Source organism: Lineus longissimus, chromosome 11 (assembly GCF_910592395.1).
Source record: "Lineus longissimus chromosome 11, tnLinLong1.2, whole genome shotgun sequence".
Lineage (NCBI taxonomy): Eukaryota > Metazoa > Nemertea > Pilidiophora > Heteronemertea > Lineidae > Lineus > Lineus longissimus.
The window spans coordinates 3,865,365-3,879,656 of NC_088318.1; the positions used below are offsets into that span (position 1 = coordinate 3,865,365).

Consider the following 14,292-nt stretch of genomic DNA (forward strand, 5'->3'; position numbering starts at 1 on the left):
CTTCTCGACATCAAAGAAAACCGTTATCGATCAATATCAGTCTGGAAATACAGCTAAAAATACATCACGGTTCTGTTGTTCCCGTGTCACTGTCCTTCGGGTTAAGTCAGAGGCGAGAGGCGTAATGGTGGCGAAAATCAGGTCAAGTTCGTAAAATCAAAGTTTGATTTTGCAAACGACAGCTGTGTAACGGTAGCGAGAAATCTCCGGTATGGCTTGCAAAGGGGTCTTTTGAAAATGACAACTGTTAACCATGAACTTCTTGTGGTGCTAAAGTTGGCGAATTTCCGCTATTTTCAATTGGTGATAGACTGATTTCCACGGTTGCTGCAATGGTAAATGCATTTGAATTGAAATTTTCTAGCTATTGAAGGTCGCATTTAAACTGGCTTACATGATGCAAAAATAGCAGTCACGAAATTTCCATCGTTACAGGATAGGATTTCTGCAATAACTATTGCACAGTTCTCTATTTCCACCAATCAAATCTATAGAAATGGATGAAATTCCATGCTTTTGTTGCTTTTGTTCAACAATCATATGATTGTGGTTGAAATATAAAATGCTCATTTTTACATCTGGGTGAAAATGAATGGACCCAATATCACTATTATGAGAATATCAATATTTTTCCTTTGCATCGATGGACGGGATGATTGACGCTGGTTATCGAAGCTCTCCTATGATTGGAGGCAACAATCAGCATGATAAATTGTATCAAATCCGCGGTCCGTATTCATCATTCATTTATTGGAGAAATTTTGCAGATTTTGGTTTGGATATTCCCGATGCTGATGATTTATGGGTGTTAGGTGGAATATTCAGGTCACTAGTTCAATCACACATTTGTTAGTGACCTAATTGGCCAAGTCTCTTGATTCATTGACTGATGCTTATCTTATTAGCCAATGCAGCAGTTGTCAGCTTTAAGAATCACTGTCAAAATTCTGACCTCCCTCTGATCTCTAAGGGTTTTGGACCACAAGGATTCTGCCTTGGGGCATGCCTGGGCTGCTTGCTCATAGATCCTCAAACATCACTTTCTTTCTAATCTTGGTACTCATTTCACACGAAAAGATTCTTTTGTGGTGAGAAAGATACTTGCGCTGACAGTGACATCATCTTATGCCAGTATTATTGGAGAAATTTTAAAGAAAACTCAAGCAAAAATAGCACTGTAATATCGACAGGCATTGTCGGCATGTCTTAGCCCCAGTTTGTTAGACACAGAATATCGGTAGATATCATGTATATTTGGAAGATTAAGGACGAGAATAACTTCCAAGGAATGGAAATGTCACAGGTTCACGAAAGAGAAGATCTCCATTCAGTGTTTCCTTTGGTATGGAGTCGTAATAAAGATACGCAAACACTCTTCCGGTGATGCAGTCTTTTCAGTTGATCTGCTTTTTGGAACGTTGAAACCCTTCCTTGCATGAGTTTGGGCCATCAGTTGTTTCTGTTTTCCATCAAAACCTTACGAACACGTTGACTGTATCATAATAAATTAGTTTTGCTCAAGTTTGAGAGACAAATTTGTTTTTAAGAGTCTTTTCATTGTTAAAAAACAGCCTTTCTGCGCTCACCTGAGATGGTGACAGTATGTCGGCCATCTTGAATTTGATTTCAATATAGGTCCATGTAAAAGCAGTGATATTTTAAAAGGACTTGGGCAAAAACCTCTGTACAGGTAGAGTAAACCTAATTAACGCTGTGTCCTTAAAAGGCTAAGATTTTCTCTTTTGCGTCAGAAATTAAAAGTTTACTTCAGAGGATCTGATGATGTATGATTTCACTTGTGATGGTAGGAATTTTTTTTGAATTTCTCACATTCCTGACTGAAAAAGGATCTGGCCAGACAGTGCCTTCTGGGAGGGAGGGTGATTATTGACTCTTTTTTGTCTGAGTACGTCATTTTGGAGAAGCATGTGAGTATTGATATTGATTGGTCTCCATGGTTACTGATTTCTGCCTGCGTGTGAAAATCAAGTCTCATTGAGTTTATGAGAATTAGGACATTGATGATGCGACTGTCAGAATTTGCTGTAAATGTCAGCAGGTTTGGTATCGACAACGTAATTATACCATATCACTTTTGGTACATCTTGCCTCATCAAGTCAAAAAAACTAATTTTCTCTGTCTATCCAGGGCTTCTCGGAGATTAATGTCTAGACGCAAGGGCCCAAAGCGCCGCGTAGCGGCAAAAAAGCGAAGCTGGCGAAACATTTATAACGGGTCACCGTCACTTATTATTGGACTTATAGCGCATTTACGGGGTTGCAACTATTTTGCTTTATAGTGTCAGCAGGAAAGAAAAGCATGCGACCTAACGCCGATCTATTTGTATAAAGTGATAATTGGAAGGTGTATAGTAGGAAATATTAATGAAATAATCATTCCATGTCGTCTTTTGAGGGCATTTTTGATTGTAAAAAATATATGTGTACGTCACCGGAGTCTCTCCAATGATAATTTTATCACAGCAGTCTCGCGCAAGTAGAAGTTCTTTACCTATTAGTTCTTCACTTATTAGTCTGGCGCAAAGCCAGATGTTTTCCATTACGATTTCACTATGATGTTTGACCAGAAGGAGCAGTGCGCAAGATATGCTAATGAGCAGACTTCCTTCGCTTGAGTTTCGGAAGAATGTTCCATATCGCGCTAAGCTGACCACTGCTGACCATGACAGGCGTGCATTGGACTGGTACAGGTTGGAACTGAACATTGAATATGCTGGTGGTGACGCTTTCTGATGACAAGTTGGTCGTGACTGATGCAGTATCCTTGGACTTGTCCACAGCATCGTTCAATCATTGCTCTCTGTGCTGGCTTGATTCTGTACACTGACACCAAATGCCTGTTGACTGTGCTTTAAGAGAAACTGGCGCCATGCCTAGTCTCTCTTAAAGCACAGTCAACAGACACCAACCCCTTCAGACTCAGAAACCACAAACGCCCAACCCTTCCTGCTACCTTAATACTTCTAGATGTTTGGGTTATATGGTGGGAGGAGTTGCCAGGTGATTTAATGGTGGGTTTGATATACCACTGCAGTGGTGGATCCAGAAACTCGGGTAAGGGGAGCGCAGCCCCACCCAGAGAGCACCATCTTGTGCGATCATGAAAAGTTGGAGGGTGTGTGGGTCCTCACAGAGGTAAAATGAAAGCTAGTTACATGCTCCTTATGGAAAGCTGATGAAAAATGGTGCGTACCTCATGCACCACCCCTTCAGTCCTCCTCTCAAAGTCTAGCACTCAGTCTTGCTATTAGAGACCAGAGACAATCTTCTTCATCTGGTTTGCTTGTTCACTGCACCTGACTCCAAGGCGGATTGACATTTTGTGTCCTATTTGGGTACGTGCCACTTGCGGTTATTTACCTATTGATTGAGACTATGGATACAGATGCACTCTTAGGTTCAACTGTGATAACTTCTATCACAAATAGCACCTCTATGTATAAAATTTGAAACCTGAGGACGTATGAAATGAAATTTGCGCAAATGGGTCTCCGGAGATGAATAATCCAAAACCTCGACAAATTGAATGACCTCCTGCTGATTGAAATCATCGAAAAGTTGTGGAACAGGGAATGATAAGATTTTCACACAATTCCGATGTACTTTTGGCGTTTGAAGAACACTGCAGCTGTAATTCCAACTAAAAGTCGTTTTTTACAGCGTTTTATTTTTGCAAGTTTTGCCAGTTGCAAAAACGCAAACTTAAAACTTACGCGAAAATTTCCTGGTTTACAGTATAGTCAGCAACGGTCATTTGCCGCATCTTGACCTTTCAGCCTCTTGTCCGCAAAGAATACGACTCAATAATGCAATCCGTTCATTCTGACATCATTGTTTTTCTGACAGTATTTTCCTGACTGGAGAAACGGAGTACTTTGATATATCTTGTCATAATAGCTGGGCCACAAAAGACGTTTTTCTGACCATCTCATGAAAAAAACTGTCCATTAAATGATTTACTGAGATTAAAGGGAATACATTGTTTGTAAGAAAAGACGGGTCACTTTGACCCCACACTATCCTTTGTGGAGATCAAAAGCCTTTAGGAATTGTATGCCAGGGCTCAGCTTGTAGCGTTGACCTGCCACGGTATCAGTGTGCATTACCGCCTCTTTTTGCAACCGATCGAAAAAGCACACAGCTCAAAGCAAATGAAAATAATTGGCCATTTGCAATAGATTTTCGCCATTTTGTCCCAAAGAGAGAAATAGACATTCCATTTGTAGTAATCAACTCCGCACCAGTGACATACTTTTCATCAGAAAGAAATCGTTGAAACTTGCGACTATAGTGTGGTTTATAGATGTTGAGAAATGTTCTGTTCACTCACATTTCCAAACTAGCCGGCTATAAACAATATCCTGTCTACCTGATCAATGTTGTGGTGGCGTTATTCATCATGCAATCAGGCAATAGAAAATAATTTGCTTTAGCACAGTCGCAAAGTGATGGCCTTGTAAGCGAAGGTTCGGGGTTCCGACCCCGACTTGACGTAGGTGTTTTTCTGTTACATTTGTCTGGACTGAATATGGCATATACAAACATTCGTTATTAGTTCATTTTCAAATGAGGTCATAAGTCTCTTGATTTCAAAGCAAACTAAGAAAAAAAATTTTTCTTCATATTTTGCAGGAACACCGAGGAAAAGGATGTACGAATGGCATGTTCCGTGGTCATCGTTATTTTGTGACAGATGTAGATTGTGGAATATTTGTGACAATAGCGCGGATACGAAAGTGTCAAGAAGACAACCGACATGACATCCGACAACCTCAACAACAACAGCAACAACGACAAGAACGGGATCGGGACAATGAACCAACATATCAGGCATCTCCGCAATATCAGGCTTCTCCTCAACAACAACAACAGCAACAAACGTTGCGTCAAAACGCGACTAGTCCGCCATTGCCAAATTTACCGACAAATGCTGTGGGAGGCTTACCGAAGGATTTGGCGGGCAGGAACTATGACTTGAAAATTAGTGAAAGGGTTGTTTGGCTTGGGGACACTGGGCCAGAGTTTGGTTGTGTTCGATGGATTGGGACTTTACCGGATAAACCCAGTGAAGTCTTAGTAGGAGTAGAATTTGTAAGTAGACTTCTGCACAATTTTATACAAAATAATTCAGGTCGTCTGCCGACATGTTTTCTGTTACATCAGATGCCTATATATCACTGTCTTGGCTGTGGAGTCCAGAAAGTATCTATTTGGAATGACACGTAATCCAGCGATTCGTATGATTCCCTACATAGTCAGAATTCCACTCTGGCAGTCATCAGAGAAGAACATATTCTGGCGGCAGATGGTCATGTCAACATTCAAAACATAGTCAATTTTCTGTGGCCGGGAGCTTGCCGGAAAAGCCTCAGCAAAGCAGTTTTGAAAAGTGCCAAGTTTTACCCTTCGTGAAGTTACATTCGGTTGGGACACATCGTGTGTCATTTTGTCCAGAAATTGATCTTTTCAGTAATAAGTCTAACAGTTACACCGTTTTCTTGTAGGATAATGCAGTAGGTTCAGGTACGGGTCGATACAAAGAACACCAGCTCTTTCGAACGAAACCCAACCACGCCTCTCTCATTCCTATCCTGGGTCTCATGAAAGAGGACGAGTACATCAATCCAACGCCCGTCAAAATGCCAATAGGTAAGCTGGTGTAGAGTGTGTATCTGTTGAGTTTATAATCAATGCCGATTATTGTCAAATGGTTTGATCGTTTGCTGGGTGGAGTATAAAAGGCATGTACGCGTAAGGCAAAGATACCTGCCTAGATTGTCACTTTGGGGTTTGAACCACGGACTTCCAGTCGAGAGTCTGAGCCACTACACCATATCGACTCCTCGTTACTCAAGTAAGGTGCGATAAAGTACCAAAATCTTTAAGTGAGAGGATGATAACAATGATATAAATGTAAGTTCTTATATAGTGCTTTCATAATGTACATCTTTCTCAAAGCACTTGACACATATTCTAGCCGTCTATCCTGAAACCTTTCAGCCGAAATCAGATTATCTGCTCAATCATCGCTACAACCAGAGCTTTTCCAACCAATACCCATCATTTATACACCTGGTAGAGTGAGGCAAGTTAGACAAAGAGATCAGCCTGTAGCCTCACATCGACCGAAGGGTTCGAACCAAGGACCTCTTGGCTGCTAGCAGAGAGCCTGAGGCACTACTCCACAGCATCAAATGTGAAACAGTGCAAAAATTAGGCTGTCTACAGTATAGTACATCGACGTTTGTAATCTTTCTTACTGTAAATTCCTCTTTTTTTTTTCCTGTTGTTTTTCTGGAGCTGCAGGTGGCTATTAAATTTGTTCTACACCTGTATTGGCAGTCGAATGAATAAACTGCTGCCGGTATTTGTCGGTTTCAACTAGCAACATACCAGAGCTCAGGCGGAAGGTTATAACTATAAGAAATATGTGGTTTACATAAGGGTTGACCTATAGGCACCACCATAGCTGGAACTTGAAATCCTAAAGCTATCAGAACACCTTCTAAATGAAATGAAGGCCAATTTCAAGGGTTTGAGTCTGTTCTTTGGAAAAAACAAAAAATTGACTCCCACCCACTGATTCATTTCATTTTGAAAGATTTCTTTAATATCGCTTTAGGATTTCAAGTTCTAGCCAAAATGTTTGTGCCCATGGTCAACCCTTGGATGGTTAAGTACTCAGCATATAAAAGGTTTATGCTGAAAGAAATAATGAGTTGTTCTCTTCGTTAGTCACCAAGTTTCATCGGAATTTAGCATCTTGAGTGACTTAGTAGCAAATATTCCTGGAAAGTGTCTTCATTGCTCTTCCCAAGATCACAAGACGATTGTCAACTTTCTTTGACTTAGCTGTGAGTGGGAGAGGTGATTTCTTGGAAGCTGTAGGACCCTGGAGAATCCGTATCCTGAGGGTTGGTGGTTTTCGAACTGCCAATTACCCTTGCAGTGGGAGTGATACACCTTGTTCCTTAACACTAATTGGTATGAATTCTTCCCACGTTATTTCAAACTATTAAAAGAAAATACTTTGGCTGTACACTATAGTCTTAATCAAAGTATTCCATCAATAATGCTACCTTTATTGTGGGAGTTCTCTTGCTACCATTTCAATCCGAGTGGGACAATAAAAGTGCATTAACTTTTTCCCCTTTTCCATCAAATTGGTCTTGGCCACAACATCCTTTGAGAAGCATTCACATCTAATTGTGTCCACAAAATGACCATTTCTTGCAAAATTGCCTTTGCTTTGACAGAATAGGGCTTCTCTTTAAGAGGTTTTTCGGCTAAAATCAAGCAATTCTATGTCTCCCTTGACTACCCTGCTTCTGACACTTAATTGGCCAAGTCATTTATAGGCTAAATATAAGTTACTTCAGATCATAAGAAGCAGTTCCTCCTCCCCTAGTATCGGATTTCTAAAATCTTAGAATATTTTTGATACAATCACCTTGTGTGATATGCACTGACATTATCATACATGAGAATGCTGAAGAAAAAGAAATAGGTCCCTGGCATGAAGGACCACTCTTCATTAAACAGTGTGGGTTTATGTGAGCGGACTGTGGGTGTGTACTGTTGACAAACAAAAATAGGACCTAATTCTGCTGACTCATTCCCCGTGATATTATTGTTTTGGGGTAACGAGAAATAAACAATACGAGAATGTTGTCCTCTGAGGATTCCGGTCAGGTGGGAAGATGCAGAGGATGGTCTCGTGTCATAAATTTATATCCGCGAACCTCAACGTGTAAACGACAAAAAATACTATCGTTGTTGATGGGGATAATGCATCAGTTGCCATGGCAACTTAAAGCTTTTGGATTGTCGTCTAACTTTGACGTTGTTAATGAAGTAAGGGGGATTACAGGCTTGGAGCCCCGTATAATGTCCAGTCACTAAGCTGATGACAGAAAGGCGACATTCTAGCGTAAGATGTGTGATTGGCGGTTTTGGCCCATGAAATCTTGATTATTTCATTCCTTTATGTATGTGTTGGTCACTTTCAGTGCATCTATGTTGGGCTGTACACACAAGGTGATGGCTGGTCTTGATTTACAAAACACATTTTTTTTAATGACGAAAGATGGTTTTGATCATTGTCACTTTTCTACCTAGCGATCAACATAAAACCACCTACATTAGTGAATTCTATGAATAGTTCATGTCTTCAACAAATGAAAAAAAATGTTATAACCATTTAAACATATTTTCCATTTTCTGATGAAAAAAAATTCCTTAGAAAATGTGGAACCAGGTTCTGGAGAGCCAGCAATCATTCCATTTGTTATACTTCTCTTCGAATGATGTTTTAATTCCAGGAATACGATCACATATGAATACGAATCAACACAAATGGTAAACTTTGGTGAAATATCATCCAGCTATTGATATTCTCTGCATATTATTTCCAGACTTCTATAACGACCGGCCGCCCGTGCACCGTCGCGGCCCAACGATGGGCATGAACAACGCCCAGCGGATCATGCTGAAGAACACGGGCCGTTCAATGTCGCAACAATCCCACATTTCTCAGGGTTCCGTCGATAGCGACGAGGTGGCGACACCACCGTACTCAGTCGTTAAGAAACAGAACCGACCAGGTACAAGCATGTCGTGTTGGCGTGATTGCGAAACCATGCATGTACCACCTTGTGGGCAATCTAGGAACTATAACGAAGTTGCATAAAAAGCCATAAATATTGTACAAATTGACAAACTGTTTACCCAAATCTGATTGGAAAGATTTAAATTCTGTTATTGACTAGATTGTCCACTTTCCTATATTCAACTACTAACTAAAATGACTTTCTGCTGTTTATATTTCTTTCATGTTTCTAATCTATCTTCATTTCTGATTTGCACTTGGTTTGTGTTTGTCTCTCTTCTATTTAGTAAAGATCTTCTCAAGCTATAATACATTTTCTAACTATAATGACTGACATTATCCCCAAATATATTACGACAGATCTGATCAAAAACAGAATATTTTTTTGAACTGATTGATGTCATATTAGGTGTCATGTGATGTGCAGTGTCAGTATTGACACTGCACATCAATGGCGGATTTAGTTGGGGTGCTTGAGGCGGTCACCCCCCTTTCATCGGCAAACACTGATTCTCAAGGCGCTTCTCCCAAAGAAGCAAGAATATACTTCTAACTTTACCCCTCAGATGCCCGTAAATCATATTCGCTTATTCAATTTTTTTCTGGAGAGTGCCCGCAGGCGGAACCCCTTAATTCCAAGATAGCACCATTGTTTCTCTCTGGTAGGGGCTGCACCCCTTTCGCAAATTTCAGGATCTTTGGAGCATGTGACATTGCAGTCAGTTTCTTACCCCTCAGCCCATCCCTGCACCATTTTGTAATCATGTGAAGTTATGAAAGAGCATAAGGAATGCCAAGAGAGTTCTCTTATTTCGTGATGTATTTCAGAATTATCATCTTTAATCTCTCCCTTGACAACATTCTACTTTCTTCAACCAAAATTATTGTTTGACACCCTATATTTAACCTCACAACAAGTATATGCCTGTGAAGATAATCTATTATTGGACAAAGCTGCACGAAAACAATATGCGTGTGTGGTGTATAAATAATTTGTTTAATTTATTGGTTGTTGCTGAAATATCCCAAAGTTTCGTCTTTAAAAATTCAAATATCTTCTACTTTCTTAATAATTTAGATATATTTATTTTGACATTTCCTATGAATAAAGACAAAATTACGTCCGTGTGAACAGAAGAAATCGTAGACTAGATTCTAAATATATCAAAATTCAATGGTACAAACTCCATCTTCTTTTTAATTGAATTCTATTTGTGACGCCCTGTATAAAGTTTAAATACCTCTTGGTCTTTGAAGGTATAAGAAAAACCAGTGAGATTGCCGCAAATTTTTTGGCATGGCTTTGACATTGGCGCAGGGAGTAAATGTCAGTGCTATTTCGATGCGATGGTGTGGGAGGACGAACAAGGTGGCTGACCTGACGTTCTCTCAAGCCTTCTCTATATACCATCAAAGAATTACGTCTCAACATTTCTACACTTCAAAGTATAGACTGCATAACCATTTTAAACCTTTTAGACATTTTAGACGTATATCCTTTTGATAGGGTATTAAAATAGTGGAAATCTTCTTCTGACTGTTCCATGAAAACTGACTAATTTTATTTCATCATCATTTGCCCCTCTCAAGATATAAGCACCTCTTGTGGTGTAGTGGCTAAACTCTGCCGAGTTATGGGGTCTGGCTCGTTGATTACAACGTGATGTCGAAAACATCAAAAGCTGACCCTTTAAGGCAACCATTTTGTTGCCCCTCAACAGAGCTCCACCATTAGAGGCACTTATCAGGAAAGGGCCGAAATTTGCGAAATCTTGCAGTTTCTCTCAATTTCTCTGAAAGAAGTGTACATGCACTTCTTGTTGAAAATTCTTTTCACGGTCAAGAGTTCTACAGCACTCCCCCCCCCCCCCCCCTCCCTGGCTGAGAAATCTGAGAAAAATTTTAAGACATGCAGCGTTATCAATGAAACAACGATAGCTTTTTTGAACCCCCCTGTAAAGCCTGCGTAAATGTTAACGTATTTAAATTAGTTGATTGTCGTAGCTGATTTGGCCGCATTCGAAGACAAAGGTCCCTTTGCCCGAGTTGTAATCATTGAAAAAATTAAAAGAATATAATATTGAAAAAAGTAAAAGTATATGCTAAACAATAGCTCGATTGCTGCTTATATTTTGGCGGGGACAACATTTCATCCAAGGTTGCAGTTTTCTGCCTGTGGCTGACAGAGTGGGAAAATGGTCTAGTGGATCCGGGCCTTTAAGCAGCATTGAATCCAGGGCTGTTCCTTTGTTGTTTGGGTCAAGTATTTGAGCAATCAGTTAAGTCCTGTAACAAGTTTGTGCTGATCAAAAACTGAAAAAATAGGATATTTGCCACTCGCAGTTTGTAAAATGCTTAGTGTTTCGTTGGATAATTCCTTTAAGTTTTGATTTAGATTGGCTTCTTTTGGGCTCGGGTTTATTTTCCTCTTTCTTATCTTGCATGCGCAGCATTATGGCGATTCTGGTCGCAGGGTTCCCAGGACAGTTTCGAGGTCAATGATCACACATCATACGCCACGCTCATCAAGAAATCGCCACGAAAGTCGCCACTGAAGAAAGGTAGACTTCATTTGATGTGACGTCGCGCCGTGACGGTGACGTGGTATAAGTTATGTAGGTTCCTCGTTGGTTTCGCTCGTCATCGACCCTGTAAATTCGGATTTCATTGTTGTCCATTTCTTTATATTAATTGACCCAATAATATTGTCATCTATCCAGGTGGTTTGACTGTCGAAGTTTTAACTTTTTATTGTTTGTGATATTTACATTCTTTTTGAAAGCTTGGGCTTGGACAAAATATACTGCATCCAAATACTGCTTTCAAAATACCCCTTTTCATACAAAATGGCTCAGTGGCCAACCTAAACTGCTAGGGGGCATAGTAAGTCGCATACCTTTTCAGGGCGTCCACTTGATAAACAACGATCGACCTCAAACAATGACAACAGAACGTCCTGTGTGACGTCACGTCTTTTCAAATTGACAACACTGATGATGCGACGTCATCATAGTTCTTGTTTCTATGCTTCATGTGTTTTCATGAATGTGTTTAGATGTTTGCGTCACAAGTTGACTGTTGATAGGCAAAGCTCTTGACGTTGTCATCACATTCTCGAAACTGGCTATGAAAGGTATGTGATTCACTTGCGTCCTTATTAACCTAGATTTACCAGAGAGAAAAAAATCAGAAAATTCTATTTCAGTTTAAAAGTTAAACGACGACATGGTCTGATGCTATCTGTTGCATGACTGCGGTGTCCATTCGGCAGCTTTCATTTTCCCCACCTCTTAATTTTGGTCCTTGAATATAGATGGCGCATGAAGCCCATTTCTGTTGTGTAAGGAAATCCTTGGGTGGGATCTGTTGCTGGTTTCTTTTGTCTTTTCCCAATAGGTGGCGATCTTGTGAGTGGTGTCGCATGTTTTGAACTGGTGTCTGCTGAGTTTGATGGAGGTTGTCCGTTCACTGTACTCCTGTTTTGACCCACAGGTGGCGTTGATATTTTTTTGTAGCGTTTTCGTCAATCCTCTGTTTTATGGTCTCTCATTGGCGTCGGCGGATCTTCAAGTGCATGATTGGTAGTGGGATATTTCTGCATGTTGGTGTCATATCATTGAGGCTTGATTTATTGCCAAAACTCCGCTTTTGTTGCAATCTTTTTGAGTAATCGCCATTATACAGGGTGTATCAAATCAATGTAACCAATTGATTTTTCCAACCAAACTCCTTTAGGTTGTTGTGACTTAACCCTTTCTTTGTTAACCGCTAACTTTTCTGTTGAAATTGTAGCAAATATTATATTCAGGCTACTTGATATCGGTGCTCTAAACGTTATCTCTCTTCTTCCATTTGACCAGTACTGTTCACCTGGCTAGGGTGATGACCAAATGCTTATATAGTGACCATATTCCTCACCCTGATTACGGGACTTGGCCACTTTTGTCAAAGGTCAACAACAGCACTCGCCGTGCCCTAAAATTTACATTTTGTTACCAATAAACTTCTGGCATATGACAAATTGAGTGTTGCGTTTCATCAGTGATCCCAATCAAGGTATCACCCGTGATGTTTACGCTTGGTATTTCTCGAATTCTCACATGCCAGAGGTTCATTGGTCCCGAAAATGCAATTTCTTGGGCACTGTGAGCGCTGTTGTTGGGCCGCAAACGCAAAGTTGCAAGTTCCTATTGGAGGAAAATTTGTTATCAGTGCACTGCTGCGATAGTCAAAATGTTTAAGTAAACAGCAGTCAGGCAAGGATCACCATTTTGGGAGCTGTCGCCAATATTTCATTTAGTCAAGAATTTGTCTATTCATAGCAGCGCCCTTCTCTTTTTCTCAGAAATCCCTATCCAACAAACTCTACTTTCTCAAAAGATACGAGCAAAGAAAAACTTTGGTAAGATTTGTGGTCCTAGTCGCAGAATCGTATCAAAGTCTTCGAAAATGTCATCGGCAACTTGGAATGTGTCGCGTCTTTGTTTTGTAACTTTCTGTATCTTAGATTTCACTTTAGTCATCATTTTCAATTTTTGTGTATGCGCATGAACCTGGCTGATAAAGTGTAAACAAGATACATGTAGCTGAGTTTTAATTGCTGATGTTTACATTTTACATGCTGGGTTCATGCATATGCGCAGCAACCAATATCGTGGCGCATCACAAAATGGTGAAGTGGGGGTAGCCATAACACACCATCAGGTTGCTAAAAAAATTGGGAAATATGGTGATGGCATAGCCAATAAATTCATTGTTTTCTTCAAGTCAATTCCAGTAATCATTTGACGTGAAACAAAAGAGGATTCATTGGCCTTAAGGGTCCCACAAACAAGACATTTTATCAACGCCACCTCTGATAATTATTGATGTTGCAATAAGTGATAAAATGATCGCCTGTCTGGATTTGATCATTTTCACAGATTGCACAGATTCTTGACAACCACAGTTAAGAGATTTTTGTCAGACACAATTTTTGCAGATTGCTGCTACTAAAATCTGTTGTTTGAGGGTGCCGGTTGTGTCATTCATCGCAAAATCATTCCTATTTTGCAAGTGAAACATTTAAGATCCAAAAAATTACAATGATTGTTAAGCAAGATTCTGTAAAGGTTCCAGTTATTCGTTATTCAGAAGTAAAGCACACGCAGGCAACAAGATCAAGTTGGAGAGACAGAAAAGTAACATTATCGTGGCAAGTTTGACCAATCATAATGTCGCTTTTTTGTTGCTCGCATTTTAGGACTTGGGTGCAGTTGTTATTGGAGAAAATGTTGATGTCTCTCACATAATCTCATAGTATTTATAACATGATGTTTTGTCTGTTGGTTGGTATATGTCTACTGGCATTTACAGGTCGAGGATAGTCTTTAACCTAAAGGATGTTCTTGTACCTAAAAGATGAACTTTTACCTGAAAGATGGTAAAAAACGTCTCGGCCTAAGAACTGTCTTTAAGATATAAGACTGTCTCTATAAGCCTGTCCTCAGCCTGTTAAATGTTGCATCGGGGATAAATGTGATCAGTTTTATTCTCCCTGAATTATGAGATACAATTAGATTGTGTGATGTCTCTCTCTCCATGATCCCCCTGAAGTCCAATATGATGTCCTTAAATTGAGATGTAACTAGTAATCCCTTGCCCTGCAACCTACTCCAAGATAG

The 14,292-nt window shown here is 40.0% G+C and overlaps 1 protein-coding gene across 7 annotated transcripts in view; it reads left to right on the top strand.

Annotated features, from left to right (window-relative positions):
* Window positions 1-14,292, top strand: part of LOC135496375 (uncharacterized) — a 75,688-nt gene that overhangs the window by 35,104 nt on the left and 26,292 nt on the right. For 3 of the 7 annotated variants that reach the window (XM_064785665.1, XM_064785669.1, XM_064785666.1), the window contains 5 exons: window positions 4,654-5,112; window positions 5,526-5,670; window positions 8,436-8,624; window positions 11,080-11,190; window positions 12,975-13,031. In XM_064785665.1, coding sequence (XP_064641735.1) covers window positions 4,654-5,112; window positions 5,526-5,670; window positions 8,436-8,624; window positions 11,080-11,190; window positions 12,975-13,031 — 961 coding nt within the window. The remainder of the gene's footprint in view (window positions 1-4,653; window positions 5,113-5,525; window positions 5,671-8,435; window positions 8,625-11,079; window positions 11,191-12,974; window positions 13,032-14,292) is intronic. The other 4 variants (XM_064785668.1, XM_064785670.1, XM_064785667.1 and 1 more) reach the window with 3 other exon arrangements.